The sequence below is a fragment of the Mastigoproctus giganteus genome, unplaced genomic scaffold (assembly GCF_048544385.1).
Source record: "Mastigoproctus giganteus isolate SK-2022 unplaced genomic scaffold, ASM4854438v1 scaffold_15, whole genome shotgun sequence".
NCBI lineage: Eukaryota > Metazoa > Arthropoda > Arachnida > Uropygi > Thelyphonidae > Mastigoproctus > Mastigoproctus giganteus.
The window spans coordinates 1,396,691-1,418,093 of NW_028328292.1; the positions used below are offsets into that span (position 1 = coordinate 1,396,691).

Below are 21,403 nucleotides of genomic sequence, written 5' to 3' on the forward strand. Positions count from 1 at the left end.
TTTGTGGTCACTCTTCTAACACATTTTTCAGAACATAGCAGGTAGGACTTTCTAAGTTTTCCTGCTAACAGATTTTTCAGAGACAATCTTTGTATTTTCTGGAAACTTTTTTTAAATGGAGGGAGAGCGAGTGAGAGAGAAAGAAAGAGATGGAATGAAATCTGTTTAGCTTAGCCATTACTAAAATATTTTACTTGCTTTCATATATGTTTCGTTTTTGCTTATTATTTTATTAAATTAAATTATTTTCTTGTTATTTAAGTATTCACTTATTTTGTTTCAAGGAATTAAGCTCAGATTACACTGGTCTACAAAGAAAAACTTTTTTTTCCATCAATCAGAGGTGTAAACACTTTTCTAAACCTGTTTTGTATGCTGATTTCAAATATGTTCTTGGTTTTTTTCTAGCACATTTAGTTTTCGTAATACAGCTGCTGATAATATCAGTACAAGTTAAGATGATTTGATTAAAAAACACAGGACTGTATTATTCGACCAGGTTTTGGTGCATTATAGCCTTAGTTGCTAATGCACCAATAAAACCCAAGCAACAACAACTGTATTATTTTAATTATATACAAAGTTAAAATAATATAGTGCTTTATTTTAAAAATGTTGTGCTGATGATTTCCTTTAGCACACTTTGTCTTCAATGTCACAATTTAGCATCCAGCAGTAGTCTGCCAACATATGCTCATTCCAGAAACCTTAATGATTTTCCATTGACTGAATATCTTGATGGAATCATTTCCCCTCACTCACTTTGACAAGGTTTTTGGGAAAGAAGTCTAAATGCAAATACAAGAAATGAAGTTTCAGCAAAATGACATTCCATTTCTATATTTTTATTAAACAGTTTCTGAACTCCATCTTTGTGTGTGTGACCTGCAGTTACCTAAAAGGTTTCCACAAAGCCATTTGAAAGTTTGCCACTTTTAGTTCTAATATGTCAAGGCATTTGAAAAGCTTTAATCCTGTAAAAGCTTTCTGATTTGTGGTTCCCATGAGTATACACGCTTTCACTTTCTCAGTGCTGATCCTTGGAAACTTCTCAAGTAATGAAAACCTCTCAAATTCATCTTATCTGTCACTTACACAAACTCTTCATTAAGCCAAATTTAGCATGGAGAAGTGGAAGAATGAGCTTCATTGGATCTAATGGGATCTGCTGCATGCTGGTTATTCCTGGCTCCTTTGTGCTTCTTGCCAGTCACATCTTATATAATGGTCTGTGGTAGAACAACTGTTGTCTCCTTTAGATAAACAGAGTGGTCAGTCGGGATAGGTGGCTTTAAGTCTGTGTTATGAAAGAGAACAGTTTTCAAACTTTGTTGTGGGGAACTGCTGGAGAGGTACATATATTTACATTTGTTCTTCTACCATTCAGATGTAATGTGTATTTGTGACAATTCCTTAAAAACTCCATTGATATCATGGCAGTAGAAGAATGGACCATTTTCAGCAGAGCAACCACAACTGTAAAGGATATCACTAAAACTTGGTTTTTTTTGTCAATTGTGAGACGCTTTGATGTTCTACTTAACCAGGTGTTTCTGCTTTAGGCTCAAGGTGAGAAGTTCAACTTTATCTTTTGGGAAAGCTAGGTCTCTATTAAGGTCATTCAACTACTCTCAGATAAGCAGTTCCATCTTGGCATACCCAGGGTCCCGAGCTGGATATCATCATTCTTCTCTTTCTTGGTGATTCCTTTCTACCTCTCTCTCTCTCAGGGTAATTTGGGATTTGTTTTGGCTGGTGCAGCATAAGCCTCAAGCTTCCTTGCACCATATGGCTGATAATAATAATAATCTCCAATGTTTCTTTGTCAGGTGTGTATTCAGGATTAGCCAAAATTCTTGGGTCTCCACCAATCACACCTTCTTTACATTTGTTCTTCTAAACAGTCAAGTCCATGCTGTGAAGGTACTGGAACTGGCATACTGTCACTGTGAGGGATTGGCCTCATCGCTGAATTCATGTTCATATAAACAATTTCGTGCTTATTCTTTGCTAAGAATCCAGTTATATTCACATCACAAAAGCAGTCATCATCATAGTTCCCTCCTTTTCATGGGTATGGCAAATGGCGGCAACTGTTTTTGTTTTATTCAGTCACTCATGTAATCCATTTGAATAAACAGTACAACTAACACGTGGTGCCTGTGACTTAATCTGGTCGCCTAGAGGACAGCCAAAATATATGTGGTAAATTTTCCAAATATCCATTGTGATTGTATGCTGTTATGCTTCAGTTAGGGGAGAGCCATACACATAGCAGAATTTGTTGGAGTGATTTTTTTCATTTTAGAGACATGGAAATGAATGTTCTTCGCGAGATCTTACCTGAAACAAATGAAATAGCAAGGGTATGGCTATAATCAAACAGTTACATAAATATGAATGTATAATAACAATAAATAAATAATAATTATATTGATGTAGGTTGGCTGAATAAGTATGTGAGTGACATAATCATCTCCTCATTTTGTAATGATGGTGTAATTAGTCTCATCACAAAGCTAGAGGAAATCTAAAAACAGATTTAGAATAGATTTATCTAGTCCACATATTTTTCTGATTTAAAATACTTGTTGACCTGTGTTACTAATTGACTGTAACATTAATTTTATGTGTTAATATTTTCTTTCTTCATTGAATCAAATGGAAATAGGGGATATTCACCTTTTCTATGCAATAAAGTATGGAACTTTTTTAAGGGAAATAATTTTGAGGTTAACTTTTCTTGTTTTGAGTAAAAAAAATAATATGGCACAGCTCAAATATAATATTCACTTTTAAGGTGATGTTGGTTCTGTTTTCTCTGCTTGTCATTGAATCTATAGTATTAAGAACTAAACACATTAGTATTAGAACTGGAAAATGTTGCAAAGAAGCTAAGCTTTTTAAGTATCAGCCTTTAAAAAATGTATAATGATAATATTATTATTATTATTGAATATACATCTCTTCTGTTTTCATGCTGTACTTATCCAACACCTTTTAAATTTACATAAGCTCTCCATTCCTTCAATATTAGCTGTCAGTTTGTTCCAGTAGCTAATTAGAGCTAAATAAATGTTCTATATCTTTACAGCAGTTTCCTTTCTTAACTCAAGATTAAAGGATAGTAACTAAAATTAAAGGATGTAATCATGCCAATGTTGGTGCAGTGCTATGTGCTTTGCAGTCCCCAGTTGTCGCTGATATCTGACTAAAGACGTGGACTGCTGGAGCTGCTGCAAATGGATAAGTTTTCTTTGAAATTTTATTTCAAAGAAAATTTTTAAATTTTAAATTTACCTAGTGATTTTGTAAGTTACAACTCGCTAGTCATACTGCGTTATGGCGGGATTATTGTAGTGTAACCAGTAATGCAGAAGAATAGTAGGTTTTTAATTGTAATAAATAAGTACTTTGAAGGTTTTAATCACTTTTTGGGCATATATGTTTTGTATTTAGCTAAATATCCTTAGGATATAACTAATTTAACATTGTGATCGCTATGGTATAGAATTATCGTTATGTAACTTGATAGTGTATATCTTGAACTCTTTAGCTATAAGGTATAACGTAAAACTATATAGTGGAGTATTGTATTACTGCATTAGCTTAGTATATTATTGTATAGTCAAGTATAGTATAGTAAATTAATTAATTAAATTTATTATCCTTATTAATTTTCATTGTTAATTAATTACATTGTATTTAAATGGAAATCATGCCCCAGACTAGAGCAGCAAAGCAATGTCCACAAAGTAGCTGGAGTGCTGTGGCTCGGGGGAGAACTGAAGGGGGCGATTCTCCAACACATCACAGCCTAAAAAAATGTGCAACTTGTGAAATGTTATTATTATTATTATTACTATTATTAGCTATATGGTGCAAGGAAGCCTGAGGCTTATGCTGCACCAGCCAAAAAAATTCGGAATTACCCTAAGAGAGAGAGAGAGAGAGAAAGAACAAGAATCAGAAGTAGAAGGGAATCATCAAGAAAGAGAAGAATGATGATATTCAGCTCAGGACCCTGGGTGTGCCAAGTCATACTCACCAGATGTGAGCCCCTGGGATTGTTATGTTGTTCATCCGGCCACTTAGCCTAGGGATCTGTGGAGACCACAAACTCCTAATCACTGTCCTTCGCCATGAGGAGGAGGACCAGGTCAGTAAGAAGAAATAGGCTCTGGTGGGGCGAACCCTGGAGTTGCCTGAGCTTCTATAGAGGGCCCAGAAAGAAAGAAAAAAAAAAGATAGTGGATAAAAATAGAAGTGGAAAAGGAGTGACAGTTGGGGATTCCCTGAAACTGGATGCCCATCCTGCACACAGGGAGTATTAAAAAATGGGGTAAATTTGTCCACCAGGTGAGAAGGGGAATAGGAAGAGGAAGGTAGGAAAAATTATAGGGAAAGGGATCCTTAGAGCAGTGAAAGGGAGGAGTGAAGGAGAGAACAATAGGAGGTGGATGCAGGTGGAAACATCCACCCACAAATAAATGGGGGTAGAGTGGAGAGGAGTGTACTAGGGGAGGCCATCTCTCCCCAGGGTTGGGGAGTAAAGGCGTGTATGGCTCGTTATTTCAGATTAGGACAACATTGAAACTCTTAGTTTTATGCAGGATAGAGCACCCTTTATGTTAAAAATGATGTCCGTGCATGGCTGCATTCTCAGGGCAATGAATTGATAGACGTTGCGTGCATGAATGGCTGCCCGCAGCTCAGATCTGACGCCTGGTTTCTTTTTTCCTTTTTTTTGTTATTTATTTATTTACTGGGACCAAGGGAAAGGTTTACTGCAAAAAAAATCACGCAACTTGGACCAACTGGAAGCTACAAGCATGAATGTGATACATTCCAATTAACTTTTTGTATTCGCAGCAGCAAATGCACAAATTTCGTTTAAGGGAATATGTCGAAAATGTTGGGGAACAGGTGGAATTTTAAAATGTAGCATCAAAAACCTCAATAAATTATGAATCATTTAATATTTGTTTCATTAAAATCTGTTAAAAATATAGATTTACGATAATTTAAAAATAGGGAGTTGGGATTATCAAACTTCGGAGCAAGTGACATGCAGTAATAAGAACAAAGGAGGATGGGAAAGCAAAGAAAACGGAAAGTTCAAAATTGTACGGAGATTGAGTGAACACAAAGTGGAATTACAAGTTTTTTTTTTTTTTTTTGAAAGAATGTGGATCAACGCTCCTGGCAATTACAGACACGTTCAGTACACTACACCTGAGTTATGGAACTAGTTTCATGAATAGAACCCAGAGTGACATGTATTCGTTTTCCTGAACATTGAAGGGTAAACATATTAATCATTAATTACCCAACAGCGCCACCTATTAAAAATTAACAACTGTATGTGAGAAAATAAAGTTTCAAAATTAAAAAACAAAAAAATTCATTTGTAAACTTTTGCTGAATACAAAAATTCTAACTTAGCCCAACTATAACTAAAAGAGAATTTTTTGTAAGAATTAGTTGTTGTTTAAGGTTTTATGAGCATCAGGAACTAAGGCCATATTGCCTGTATATACTGTCTGTAAATTGCGTGTGTTCTGAGGTCGATTTTCTGTTTGTGGGAAAATGAAAAATAAAATGAAAAATCCGAGTTTCCGGGAGAAGAAACCATGCGGTCCTCACCTTAGATTGACTAACTCAGCCACGTTGTGAAAAAGGTCCATAAAAATTACTCTCGTCATCGACAGTATTCAAACTCAGGTTTTTCCACCCAGTGTAGGTAGGACGGCGATTCTACCAATTGTGTTACCCACCACTAGGACGATAATTAGATTACCTCGATCAACAGGGACTCTAATAACAATAATAATAGTAACCAGACCCAACCAAACTCCCCATGCACTTGGTACCAGTACTCGTCACCGGTTTGAAAAAATCCCATATGGAAAAAAAGTCAAAATAAATCCCTCTCTCTCGTTCATACCTTCAGGGGCGTATGTGTAACGAAGCGTTTGACACTGTTGCATATGGAAGACTACTGTACAAATTGGAGCAGTATGGCATTAAGGGCAAGTTGCTACAATGGATAAAAGGATGGTTGAGTGGAAGAAGACAAAGAGTGGTGTTAATGGACTTTTTTGACCAATACCACTGCTCCTTGTGGATCAATATTATTAGTGGAGTTCCCGGGATTCTGTGTTGGACCTAGCATTGTTTTGTATATTTTTAAGTTTTTGAATATATGTTGTATATTTTCGAAATTTTCAGATGTTTGCAGACCTTTCTGGAACAGGCATCGATGAGAGTGGATGCCCTCGAAGGAATTGAAATGGCGGACCCATCAAACTGTCAGCTGCCCAACTCAATGCCAGATCTCACTCTTATGCATCAGGCAACACATCGGCAACCTTCGGGGCAGAATGTGCTGGTCCCACATGAGCTAGTTATTGTTGATTACTCTATTGTCAGGGAGCCGGGAAGTATATTGTGCAAAAAGGATAGTTGGAATAGGACCAGGGTATGTCTGCCAGGGGGAAAAGTTGATGACATTGTAGAGCAGATATCATCTTTAAAGGGCACAAAGGGTGATATTGTTGCATACATTAGCACTAATGATATTAAGAGTAGGAAATCTGCAGATTTACTTAACAAGTACAGGTCAGTGTTAAAAAAAAAGTCGCGAGTTAGGGTTAAATTTGAAAGTGTCTGCAATTCCAGACACGATAGTAGGGAGTATATGAAGAGAGCTTTGTCAATCAATTTGGCCCTGGAGAGATGGTGCAAGGCTCATGAGGTGGAATTTTTCTCAGAGTGTTCTATACTGTTTAAAAGGGGAGAGATTGTTTCTACAGGGATGGGATACACTTAAATAGAAAGGGTGCAAGAATATTTGCTGATGCTATTGAGGCAGTGTTAGGTGGGTCAGAAAACTGCTAGCTTGGGAGGAGATTCACAGACTAATAGATTAACAGTAGCTGCAGACAGAGATGGAAATGATTCTTCCACTGCTTCTATTGGAATGAGCAGCAGCCTGAAAAGCAAGGTATTTGGGACCCTATAATCTAAAGAGAGGCGGCAAGCGAGTGCATTGAACCATTGAGGCTAATTATGCGAGCATCACTAGACTCTGGGGAGATTCCCTTGGATTGGAAAAGTGCAAATGTATCTCCCATACATAAGGGTGGCTCTAAAAGTGAAGTTGGAAATTATCGACCTGTCAGTCTGACTTCAGTAGTAGGGAAAATCATGGAGGCAATGATCAAGGGTGGAATTCAGGATCATTTGGATCGAATTGAAATTCTCAAGGATACTCAGCATGGTTTTGTAAAGGGAAAATCATGTTTAACAAATCTGGTTCGCTATTTCAAAAGGGTCACTCACGAGCTGGATTTAGGGAATAATTTCAACATTGTTTATTTAGATTTCAGCAAAGCTTTTGACTCAGTCCCACATGAGCGGTTGCTTTATAAGCTGGAACAGGTTGGAATCACTGGGAAAATCCTTAGATGGATAGAAGGATGGTTTCAGGGCAGGAGGCAGAGGGTTGTGATAAATGGCTATTCCTCAGATTGGTTTGATGGGGTTCCCCAAGGATCAGTATTAGGACCACTGTTGTTTTTAATTTTCATAAACAACATTAATGAAGGGATAGAGGGCATGATGTCTAAATTTGCAGATGATGTTAAAATTGGTAGAGTAGTTAATGATCACTGTCAAGCTGAGCTTTTTCAGAGAGACCTAGATAGACTTCAGGAATGGTCAGAAAAATGGCAGCTATGCTTTAATCCAACGAAGGGTAAGGTATTACACCTGGGAAACAGTAATCCCAAAAAATCTTATTCACTCGGTGGAGTTCAACTAAACCCAGTACTGGAGGAAAGGGACTTGGGTGTTACGATACGGTCAGACATGAAATTCTCTGAGCATTATAAACAGGTTGCAAGGAAGGCCCATGGTGTCCTATTGATGATCTATCGAACTTTTGCAAGTAGAGATAGGGACATGATAATCCCATTATATAAGGCTTATGTTAGACCACATTTGGAATACTTTGTTCAAGTATGGAGACCGCACCTAAAGAAAGACATTGAGCTTCTTGAAAGGGTGCAAAAAAGGGTAACTCACCTGGTGAGATCGGCAAAAGGGCGTCCTTATGAAGAAAGACTTTGAATATGTGGGTTGCAGAGTTTGGAAACTAGACACCTTAGAGGAGATTTGATTGAGGTGTTTAAGGCTCTGAGAGGCATCAGTAAAATGAATGAGGACAAAATTTTCAAGATTATAAATGATGCTAGAACTAGGGGACATAAATTCAATTTAGGGGGGAAAATGTTTAGATTGGACTGCAGGAAGTTTTATTTTAGCCAGTGAGTTATAAATTACTGGAATAAGTTGCCTTCATGGGTGAAGGCAACTTATTCCAGTCAAAGGTCATCTGGATAGTACTTTCGGGTAAGGGAAGCACATAGGATGATAGGTTTAATTTCCTTTTTTTTTTATTAATTATTATTATTTAGTTATTTATTTTATTTTTTTTTTTTATCATTGTTTTGTTCGGATTTTTTTTTTTTGGCTGGTGCAGCATACATAAGTCATAGGCTTTCTTGCACCATGCGGCCGTTACTAATACCAATACTATGATGGAATAAATAAATATATGGGTTGTGCTAGGGTAACTAAGAGTAAGAACAGCTGCATGTATCCTTGCATGCACACCAATGCTAGGAGTATAGTAAATAAATTAGATGAATTTGAGGTGCTGGTGATGACATCAAAGGTTGATGCTGTTGGGATATCAGAGACACGGTGTCACAAGATAAGGAAGGCAGAATTGAAATTTGGGGAGTACAATATGTACAGAAAGGATTGACAGGGTAGGAAGGGAGGAGAGGTGATACTGTTAGTTAAAAAAACACATAAAATCTAAGGAAGTGCATCCAGTTGACATGGGTGGACAGTGCAATTTTTCGAGTGACTTTAAGCACTGGGAAAACCAAGTTGAGAGCAGGAGTGTGTTATAGGCCTAATGACTCTGATGAGCACAATGATCAACTGTACAGAGAAATAGAATGGACCAGTAAATCAGATTGTCTTATAATGGGGGATTTATACTTCCCATCTATAGACACTGAAATTTTTGGGTTGGTCGCTCACACTATTGCATGACTTTTGTGGATTTATTGGATGATTGTTTTCTACAGCAGCATGTTCAAGAGGCAACCAGAGGGATTAATACTCTAGATCTGATTATCAGCAGTGATTCTTCATGCATTAAGAATCTGCAGATAAAGGAACCACTAGGTGGCAGTGATTACAGTTTTGGATTTACTTAAAGATGTAACTACCATAAGGGATAAAGGGAAGGGTTTTTGCTTTCATAAAGGTGACTACAATGTGCTCAGAGATTTTTTAAATTCTATACAGAGGGATCAACTGATAATGTTACCAACAGAAAATTCTAAATCTGAAACATTCAAGGAATTAATCTTGGAAGCTACTAGGCTTTTCATCCCAACGAAGAAATACTGTTCAAGGTTTAGGCCTAAATGGATGTCAGATGAACTAATGGGATTCATAGCAGAGAAGAAAAATGCATGGGATACATATAAATTATCAGGAGACACAAATGCTTATGGTAGATATAAGATAGTCTGTAATCAAGTCACAAAGGATGTTAGGCAAGTAAAGGCAGATTACGAGACGTCTTTGGCAAAGGATGCAAATACAAACAGTAAAGACTTTGTTACTTATGTAAACTCTAGAAGGAAAGGGATGAATCATATTGGACCACTTAACATAGACAATTCATTTGTTGATGAACCTGCTGAGATAGCTGACAAACTGAATGAGTATTTTGTATCTACATTCTCACATAAGAAAGCCCGTAGGCAAGTGGAGGCCAGAAGCTTATCAAACTCTGGCAGGAAGCTAAATGATTTTGTAATAATTGAGAGCAAAGTGGTGCAGAAATTGTTGAAGATAAACAAAAGAAAGGCACCTGGGGTGGATGGGGTCTATCAAGGTATATTAAAGGAATAAGCAAAGAAAGTAAGCAAACCCTTAGCCATAATTATGAATGCTTCTTTGGACTTGGGGGAAGGTCCACATGGACTGGAGATGGGCAAATGTGTCCCCAATTCACCAAGTGGGGTCAAAGAGTGACACAAGTAATTACAGACCTATTTGCTTAACTTCTGTTCCGGGTAAAATAATGGCGTCACTGGTTAAAGAAGCAATGCAGGATCATCTAGACAAGACTGCAGTTATAGTTCAAACACAGCATGCATTTGTTAAGGGGAAGTCTTGTCTGACAAATTTGATTGGCTACTATGATGTGTTCACAAAGGAACTGGATGCAAAAAATAATTTTGATATCATATACTTGGATTTTAGATAAGCTTTTGATACTGTTGTACGTGGAAGACTACTCTACAAATTGGAGCAGTATGGCATTAAAGGCAATTTATGCTACACTGGATAAAAGGATAGTTGAGTGGGAGGAGACCGAGAGTGGTAATCAGTGGACACTGCTTTTCATCGACTAATGTTATTAGTGGAATCCCCCAGAGTTCGGTGTTGGCCCATTGTTATTTTCTGTGTTTATCACTGATATTGATGAAAGTATATTAGGGTTAATGTCTAAGTTTGCAGATGATATGAAGGTTGGCAGGGTTGTTAATGACAGTAATGATAGTACACTACTGCAACAGGATCTATTAAAGGTTGAGCAGATGGGCTGAGAGGTGGCAACTGAAGTTGAACATTGAGCAATGTAAAGTACTATGTTTGGGTAGCAGTAACCCCAGAGTAATGTACCAATTGGGTGGTACTACACTGAGGGTAGTGGAGAATGTAAAGGACCTGGGGCGGGGGGTAATTGTGCAGTCAGATATGAAGTTTTCTGAGCAGTGCAGACAGGTTGCAAGAGCCGGTCATGGGGTTTTGTCAATGATATACAGGTATTTTGCTAGTAGGGAAAAGTATGTGATTATCCCTTTGTAGAATGCAATGGTCAGGCCATGCCTTGAGTACTGTATACAGGTCTGGAGGCCTCATTTCAGGAAGGATGTAGAGCTGCTGGAATGTGTACAGAGAAGTGCAACAAGATTGGTGAGTGGAACAAAGGACTGCTCTTACCAAGAAAGGCTTAAGTTCTGCAAATTGCAGCATCTGGAGACTAGGCACCTGTGAGGTGATCTAATTGAAGTGTATAAGGCCTTGAATGGTTTGAGCAAGCTCAATGCTGATGGGACTCTTCCTCTTGCTCAGATTACTTACTTGAGGGGACATTAATTCAAATTGAGCAAAGACAATTGTAGAATAGTTGTGCTGAAATTTGCCTTTAGCCAGCGGGTGGTTGATAGTTGGGACAAAATTCCATCTGTTGTAGTGGAGGTCAACAGCTTAAATAAAGTTCAAGGCAGAACAACTAGAGTGAATGGATGGGTGAAATGGGAAGTGTTTTTTTTTTTTTTTTTTGGCTGATGCTATATAAGCTTGCTTTCTTGCATCTTATGCCTCTACTAATGTTAATGCAAATACCTATGACATATTTTGTTTCACTTCAAGAAAGACGTTAACGATATTTTAAAGTCTTAAAACTGAATTTTTATACCATATAGATAGATTTCCAACCTTTATAGCTTATGAAGCTGCAGCATCTTTCTATAAGAATACCTCCTCTTTCTCTCTCTCTCTCTCTCTCTCTCTCTCTCTCTCTCTCATGTGTATTTATCCTATCTCATGTGGCTTATTGCTATTGGCCCATAGGAATATCTGTCTTATTTTCCTTGGTAAATGAGAAGAAATTTCCATTTTGGTGAATGCATTGTTGATGAAACACAGTGCTTTCTCATGCCTTTTTTTTTTTTTTTTTAAGATGGGCCGTAATATTCTTTTAATTTTTGTGAATGGATTGGTTGATGACACTCCAAGTTTCTGTGATTTTTTTTTTTTTTTTTTTTTTATGTTGAGATATGAAAAATGTGAGAGTCAACTTAACAGTAGTGTCTCTGGTCATTTTAATCTTTTTTCTTAGCTTGTTTCTATTCTTTCAGATACATTTTTGATTTAGACAATCTTGTATCTGCTGGTTTTGGTACTATTATTCTATTGATTTTTGTAATATGAGTATTTTACTGTTTGATATAGTGTGGGTTTTTTGAAATTTTTTTTGCATAATTTAATTAGCTGATTTTTATTGCATTTAACTGAACTCTTTTTGTTGTTAAATTTAGATTCCAACAGCAATGAGAGTTTAGATGGTAATGAATCTGGAAAAGAAGATGAAGCAGTCACTGAGTTGGAGGTGCAGTTTGGTTTACAAGCCAGTCATCAACATTTTGACACCAAAAGCAGAATCGATGCTGCCAAAATGATATTACATACACGGAACTTTAGGGAGTAAGTATAAGAAATTTTAGTAGTCCTGCCTGTTATTTTTTCCTGTCAAAGGATGTACTGTATGACACTTAGGCAAATCACCTTTAAATTTCTCTGGGTTTTTTTTGTGAGTTCCTTATAGTTATATTGCACAAAGTGTGACATAATGAATGGAATCAATAATTCTGAATAACAAAAAATATTCACATAAGATAGGAATGTCATTCTGTCAGTAGGTGAATTAACTAGTCTTTTTTTTTTTGGCGCCTCCATAGCCAAGCGGGCAGGAGCAGCAGTGCATAGCACATGCTTCTTGATTAGACCTGGGTTCGAGCCCGTGAGCCACCAAATACGGAGGATGCGGAAAGGTCAGGGAATGACCACCGCATATCCCCGGAGCAATATGGCCTTAGTTGCTAATGCTCCTAAAAAAAAAAAACAAATAACAATAACAACTAGTCTTTCTTTTGAACAACAGCAATTGCTTTATTAAAAACTTAACCTCATTAGTGTGCCCTGCTATATTCAGTCATGGCAAAGAAGAGAGATCATTTTTAAAAATACAGGACATTTCATAATGTTATTTGTAAATTCTGTTTTGTATAATAGTTTGTGTTGTGAGTTTCTAAAACTCATTAAAGCACAATCTGTTATATGACAACTAAGTTCTAGGACCAAGCCTGTTGCATGCCTGTAAAAGCATGCAGGACCATGATGCAATGTGTTATGGCATCTCACCTACAGGATTACTTTCCTCTACAAGGTCATTTGTGTTAGAGCTGTTGTGTAGTTCAAAGCATTATCATCATGTTAAGAGATGGGGCAAAGAGGGAACATTAAATTTTGTTTCAAGTTGATTGAAACCTGTGAATTGGTAAAACAAGTGTATGGTAATGATGTTTTATCTGGATTGTGTGTTTTTCACTGGTTTGCAAGATTTTGGGGTGGCTGTGAGGATCTGGAAGGTTACAAGTGCTGTGAACATCCAACAATGCTTCACACCTCAGGTACAGTCAAAAAAAAGTTCAAACACTGATTGTGGTTGATTGTTGAATGACTCGAATGAAGAAATGAAGAAAAACAACTTCACATTAACAGGAAAAACAGTTCATGCAATTCTGACAGAAGTTGGGCGAATGGAAGATCTGCTTGAGTTTGTTCAACATTGTTTAGCTGATGAACAAAAGATGCTGCTGTCTTGAAGCATGCCAAGAGCTCAAGCTCCATGCTGTTGATGACGATCTCTTGCTCAATTTTATCATAACAGGTGGTGTTTTGGTGTTAATAAAAATCAATAAGATTAAAGGATAGTAACTATAAAGGACATAATCATGCAAATATTAGTGCAGTGCTACGTGCCTTGCAGTCATAGAAACACTGTCCACATATTGCCATGGTAATTTTACTTATCCTTTAGTTTTATTTTTTGATTATTATATTATTTCAGTAGTACAATACTACCAATTATTGAATAAAGTTAAATGTCTTGGATGTGTAGATAATGTTAGCTTGGATTATGATTTCTATTTAGTATGGTGACCATTATCATTAAATTGAGAGTGTAATTCTGTACAGATGAGTTATTCAGATATTGCATTTACATATAGATTTTAAAGTTAAATTTGTATGTTGGTCACTATCAAAATCTGTAGACAGCATTGATTTACACACACACAACAGGTAGTTTAAATGGCAGACTCTAACTGCTAAGAATATGTTTTATTGTTATATTTTCTGTTTAACTTGTTTTGCTATTCATCAGAGTAAAAGTCCCTTAATGTCAGTTTACATGAAAATTATTAAACCTTAAGGATACAATATGATTGCTGATTCATAATTCATATTAATAAATATATATTTCAATTCCTAATAAAACCACTAGATACGGCTTTTTCCAACAGACCTATGTAATACTGGAAGCTTATATAAGAACAGTAGCTCTAACACAACTGTTTCTAATAAGACAAAACCAAATAGCAGTTAGCAATATGTTAATTGCTTTTTTTAGCATATTGATGGATGTTGGTTCACATTGCATATATTATTTTATATATGCAATTGAAAGCAATTATGAAAGCAATCCAATTATGAAAGCAGGTAATTGGAATTAATGTGTAACTATTGTAATTATTTTATGTTAACTTTAGTATAATAGAAGTTTCCATAGAACATGTAGCTACCTTGTATCAGCTATAACTGTTATATAATTCTCTAGCACTATTCTAATTTTTATATGATAAAATTGACTTTAGTGCATTTTGCTTTTCATTCTACTCATATATTATTATATCAATAGCATAGTGTTTAATTGCATTACAATACATTAGGGATTACTAGTAGATTTTACCAAAATTTTACTATCTCATTTATGTTATTTGTATAGATTTTAAGATTTTTGGAAGGTTTCAGGTCCAATTCCATGTCCCCCCCCACACACACACATATTTCTTGAGCACAATATAGATGTTTTTCACCTCTGAGGTTGTTATTTGATAATCAGTATTGCCAGAAATGTAACACAATGTGTACACAACTTTATTATGTTGTTCCTTCACTGATTTCCTGAAAATAACCCAAGCATCCTGTATGTTTTGAATTTGTTTGTCTAAATTTTGGTAAGCCAGGTTGTATGCTTTTATTTCCTTATCAGTATTCACATTTTATTATATAATATTTTTTGACTTTGCCATGTCAGTGTTATCCTGTTTTAACTGTTCTCTGGTCAGAACTGTTTGGAAGTCTGTTTTTATCTCTCTTGTCAGCAATGAACATAATTTACTGGTGAATGTTATGGTTTCTGTTTTTCTTATACAATTAGGTTTCAGAATTTTTATTTACTAAAAATATTTTGCTACTTAACATGTAAATATCTAGTTTTGCTATACTAGTTGAGAAATAAAGTGAAGGAAAGTAAAGTTATGTAAAATAGAATAAAGTGAAGGCAAGTAAAGTTAACAGACTCGATTAATGCCATTGAAAGAACAATTAAACATTCCATCAGCTGAAATATAGGAATACATACATATGCAGAATAAGAGAATCAAGATATGTAAAATGTAGGGAGATGGAAAGAGAGAAATAAACCTAGTGTATATCAAGAGTGCAAACTGATCATATAAATACAAGGTGCGGCACTGGACTGGTACAATAAAAAGAACACAAAGCTCATTTTATTTTTATTCAAAGCAGTCACCACCTAATAGATTGGACTCATTACATTGTTCTAAAAGTTTCTGAAAAGAGTCAGTGAAGGCTTCCAAAGAGGTGATGTTCAGCTCAGCAGGTGCATTTTTCTTTATGTCCTTAACATCCTGAAATCTCTTCCCTTTGAGGGTAGTTTTCAACTTGTGAAAGAGGAAAAAGTCTGCTGATGATAGATTGGAAGAGTACAGTGGATGGTTGATCTGTACAGTGCCATGTTTCATCAGAAATGTCTTTGCGACAAGTGGAGGCTGGATGGAGGCTGGATGGAGGCATTGTCATGTGACAACAACTAGCTGCCTTTCTTTCAAAATTGCAGCCTCACCCAGAAAATGTGCTTCAATAGTCTTTGAAGCATTTGTATGTGGAATGAAGCATTGCCTCTCTTCCCTTTCAGGTACAAATTCCTTGTGAATCACACTCTGTTTGTCGAAAAACATGATCACCGTCATCTCGATTCTGGACTTCTGTAAATGAAACTTTTCAGGCCTTAGTGATGATTTTGAAGTTAACTGTATGCTCTGCAGTTTTGTCTCTGGTTTGTACTTAAACACCTAACTTCATCTTTACTGACAATACAGTTGAGGTAATTAGGGTTGTCTAGACAAATCTGGATGAAGTCTTTGCATGGTGAGGTTATATTGCAGAACATAGGTATAATCCCATACTTTGGCAAGAAAGAGAGAAAGAAGACAGTGATGGGTCAGTGAAGGCATCTCCCACTCACTGCTTTCCCCTCTCCTCCTCCTCACGTGCATGTTACTGGGAGATGTCACGTGACAACACAATATGTTGGAGCTGAAATACAGAAAAGAAACAGCAAAATGGCAATTTTTTTTAAACGACTAACAAAAATGAACACCACATACAACCACTGATTCTTGTACATTACTAGACGATTTCAATTAACAATGAGAATTGCTCATGCACATCAACAGAAATGCTGCTTCTTTTTTTTTTCTGGGAGGTGTGGGGGCTGCATCCCCTTTTTTGGCCATACATTACTAGAAATTTCATGAGCATTAACAATGAGAATTGCTCATGCATGTCAACAGAAATGGTTTTTTTACACCCCTGCTAATATAAAGAGAACTTGATATTAGCAACTCACAATTACTGCAAAAAAAATCAAATCATCAAGAAAAAACTTGAAAACCAAAAAACTCACCTCATTAGTCCTTGCATTCCGGCTGGTACATTTCATCAAATATCTACACTGAAAACGCTTGTATTCCAAAGCTATTAGATTCACACTCATACATCATTCAGTTACAGTCTTACATCCATCTTTTTTCAAACCATGAACATGGAATAACAATAATACACAATAACCAATAGTAGCAGAACAGTACGACAACGACTAAACAACAGCACGATAATTTCACATTTCCTGCTAAAATCAGAAGCAAATTTGCATCCATTCAAACAATCAGAAATGCAAAATGAGGTAAATTGTGCATTCCTAGTAATCAGTCAATCACAGAACTTGATGGGACAATCAGTCCGTTCTTTGGCCACACCTGCAATGCAGTGACTTGGGTGTATACCAATGTTCTGCAGTTCAGCCCATGATGACATTCTTTGTTTGCTTCTGCTCATCTGTGAGGCTATATGGCACAATTTTTTCACAGATCTTCATTTTCCTGATATCTTCATACAGAATTTTACGAATCATCTCCTTATTTATATCCAATTCATTAGCTATCATTCTGAGGGTCACGTGACAATCTATTGGCACAATTTCCCAGACTTTTGCAAGAATTTTCCGGATGCCCATGTCTTGGGTCTTTTTTTTTTTTTTTTTTTTTTTTTTTTTTGTTAGTTGTTGGTGCATCGGCTTTTGTGGCCATATTGCACCTCCCAAGGTTTTTTGCATTTTGTACTCTGATCCAAGCCCGAGGCCGGATTCGAACCCACGACCTTGGGGTTGCCAGGTAGGCACTTTACCCATCCAGCTAGCCCGGTCAGCAGTGGGTCATTGTGAACATCCTCACGTCCATATTTGAACCGCTTATACCATTCAAATGTTTCACACCATGAACAGCTATACATTTGCTTTACATAAGCAAAAAATTTTGCTTATGTAAAGCAAAATTTTATATTCATTTGTTGCTCCATTGCAAAATTGTGACACAGAATGTTAACATTACTAATGAAACTGGTTGTTATTTGTAACCTGTCAGCCTACTGGACAATCTCTGTACCACCATCGTTGGACGAATTTTGAACTACAACATACCACTTCTGCTTATTTTCAAATTTATGAAACATGACCACAATAGCACCAGTCTGGGAACTTTATTGCTATACCTTGTGGAACTTCTCTGCACAAATCATACAGTAAGCTTCAAGAGGAGCTAAAAGAGATATGCTAATCAGTTAAACTGAAGGAAAAAAGTAAGTATGCTCTGAGTTTAAACAAAGAGAAAGCCCTAAAAACAAAATACACATACAACACATTAAATAAACTCATTATATTATATATATCATCCTCAAATTGCTCTAATCATTCATGCAGTGTGAACAGCTCAAAATCAAAAATGCATAAAAAGAAAAGCACTGTGTCTACTAGTAATACTCAGACATACTAGGAGCATAACTGCTCATCCATTATGCTCTTGATACATCTGAATTCCATAATGTGGGGTCTTTCGGTAAGGTATAAGGTATTTATAAGGTTGTTTATGAGGTTTTTATTAGATATTTCAGTAAGGCATATAACAATAAAAGAATAAGTAATAACAAATAGAAAATCTAGGAGTAGAATCCGGCCTGAGATATAACAACTCAGGCCTGCTTCTACTCCTACATAGTAATATTGAGAGCAGTCTCAAAGGTAAAGGTAAATACCTTTTTAAAGTAAGGAAAGCATAAACCACAGAATATATGTTTTGAAAGAAGAATGCACCATTTAAAACAAAGGAAAGCCAAAACCAATGAATTCCAAGCAATAATTGACATATTTTGATATATGGTGAAAATACAATAAAGCCTAAATAAAACTAGAATGTAATGTGCAGACTTGGTGAACAAGGGAAAAGTAATCTTAAAGGTAAAGTACTAAATCATTTAATAGTAAAAACTAAAGGAATGTCTAAAATAATATAATGTACAGCTTGAAACAAAGGAATGCACTATTTAAGGAGTACAATGACAAATGAATGCCATTCTTTGTAAAAGATATATACAGTGGTACCTCGGGTCAGAACTTAATTCGTTCTTTGACTCCATTCGCGAACCGAAACAATTTTTCCCATTGAAATTAATGCAAATCCAATTAATCCGTTCGCTCGCCCAAGAAACATATTGTTTGTTTTTTGACTTTTTTATGGATTTATGTATGGCAAAAATATATAATATAAAATATACTGTATAACTTTACCTTTGTGGTTGATAGTTGCTGGCACAGGTAGATGGTAGAGGAGGAGGAAGACTACTCCTTCGAAGGAGAGTCCCATTCCATAATAACGTCGGGCATTTCTGGAGTTTTTTCTCTTGTTTGTATCCTGGGAAGTGGTTTGATTGCTGGCCTGGTGGCACGCCTCCATAGCCAGGTGGGAAGGAGCAGCAGTTCGTAGCTCACGCTTCTTGATTAGACCGGGATTCGAGCCCGTCACCACCAAATACGGAGGATGCGGAAAGGTCAGGGAATGACCACCGCATATTCCCGGAGAAATATGGCCTTAGTTGCTAATGCTCCTAAAATCCAAATAACAAACAAACAAACAAGCTGGCTTGGTGGCTGGTGTTTTCACAAGATAATGATCCAGAGACATTTGTCTTTTTCTTTGTTGGATAATTTTCCTAAAATGGGACATCACATTGTCATTTAAAATGTCCACTGCTCTGCTGGTCACAGTTTTGTTAGGGTGATGCTTCTCAATGAAAACCTGCACTTCACTCCACTTGCTACAAATTTCTTTGATCTCAGCACTTGAAACATGTACCACCTCTTCCTCCTTTTCTCCTGAGTGCTCCTCCTGCATAACTTTCATCTATCTGTTCACGTTGCAACTCAACAAGTTCTTCTGTGTTGAGTTCTTGTCTGTGGTCCTCCACCAGCTCCACCACATCCTCCTCGTTGACATCCAAGCCCAAACTCTTGCCAATGGTCACAATCTCGTTTACTAGAGTTACATCTATCTCCTCGAAGTCTCTATCAGGCACACAACCTGGCCAAAGTCTCCTCCAGGCAGATTGAAACGTGCAGTTAGAGACATTGTTCCATGCCTTGTCAATGAGGTTTATGCAGTGGAAGATATGGAAGTGATCCTTCCAAAAATCACGCAGGGTCAAATCCGTATCGGTCACTTGGAAACACCTGGAAAAAAGAGCCTTTGTATATAACTTCTTGAAGTTGGAAATTACTTGTTGGTCCATGGGCTGGATGAGAGGAGTGGTGTTAGGAGGCAGAAATCTGACTTTTATGAAGTCGTATTCAACATCAAGGTCTTCTTCCATACTTGATGGATGGGCAGGAGCATTGTCCATAACCAGCAGACACTTAAGGAGCAAATTATTTTCCTCAGGGTATTTCTTGACAGTTGGCATAAAAACTTCAGTCAACCTCCATAAAAAGTAATCTTGTTACCCAATCCTTGCTATTCGCTCTCCACAATACCGGAAGTTTACCCTTTAGCACTTTATTGCATTTAAAAGCGTGCGGATTTTCAGAGTGATAAAGTAAAAGAGGCTTAATCTTACAATCCCCACTTGCATTAGCGCTCAATAAAAGTGTAAGCTTGTCCTTCATCGGTTTGTGGCCAGGCAGTGACTTTTCCTCTTGGGTTATGTAGGTCCTTCTTGGCATTTTTTTCCAAAAAAGTCCCATTTCATCGCAATTAAAAACTTGATGCTGTATGTAACCTTTAGAGTTGATAAAGTTTGCAAATTCCTCCACATAGGCATCTGCTGCTTTTTTTGTCTGAACTAGCTGCCTCTCCAAGCCTGACAACACACTGAATTCCAGTTCGTCGACGAAACTTCTTGAACCAGCCTCTACTTGCTTTAAATTCGTCAACGCTAGCATCACTTGTATTCGGCATTTTTGCCACTAAATCACCGTGCAAAAGTAAAGCCCTCTCGCATATTAGGGCCTCGCTAACACTATCTCCAGCAAGCTGCTTTTCATTAATCCAAACTAACAATAATTTTTCTACTTCTTCTAACACTTGAGACCTTTGCTTTGTTAACATAGTCACTCCTTTAGCCACATCAGCCATCTTTAGGGCATCTTTGTTCTTTAAGATAGCACAGATCGTAGATTTAGCCATGTTGTACTGCTTGGCGAGATCAGAAACACAAACACCATTCTCATGTTTAGTTATTATTTCCTTCTTCGTTTCTACTGTAATATGCTTAGGCTTCTTTACACCACTTTCACTAACACTTTTCACTTTCTTGGGAGCCATAATGAGGGTTAATTTAATGCAAAAAGCAAAAAAAATTGTATCAAGAACAACGCAACGACAAACAATGTTCACAGCACATAAACCTGAGTACAACTGATGCTGTTCGCGAGCCAAAAACATGGCGCCAAAGCCATGTTTGTGCGTTCGTGTGCCGAGGCATTCTTCGTGGGTCGAGTCAAAATTTGTTCAGAAATTGTGTTCGTGGGCCAATTTGTTCATGACTAGAGGCGTTCATGACCTGAGGTACCACTGTACTTAGAAAAATGGCAGAAGTAAAATAAAATTTTGAATAAACTTTGATAAATTGTGTAGGTTTAGCTGAATAACAGAAATTTATAAGATTAGTGCCATATCTAGAAATAGAAAGTATTATTGTAGAGACCAACATCTGCAAATTCAGAACTGAATTTTGATATGTAAGTAAATAAATACAATAAAGACATATT

At 36.7% G+C, this 21,403-nt stretch overlaps 1 protein-coding gene across 1 annotated transcript in view; it reads left to right on the forward strand.

The window, feature by feature from the left end:
- Sbp2 (SECIS-binding protein 2) overlaps positions 1–21,403 on the forward strand; it is a 303,049-nt gene that overhangs the window by 243,311 nt on the left and 38,335 nt on the right. The window contains exon 11 of the mRNA XM_090389376.1: positions 12,201–12,366. Coding sequence (XP_090245502.1) covers positions 12,201–12,366 — 166 coding nt within the window. The remainder of the gene's footprint in view (positions 1–12,200; positions 12,367–21,403) is intronic.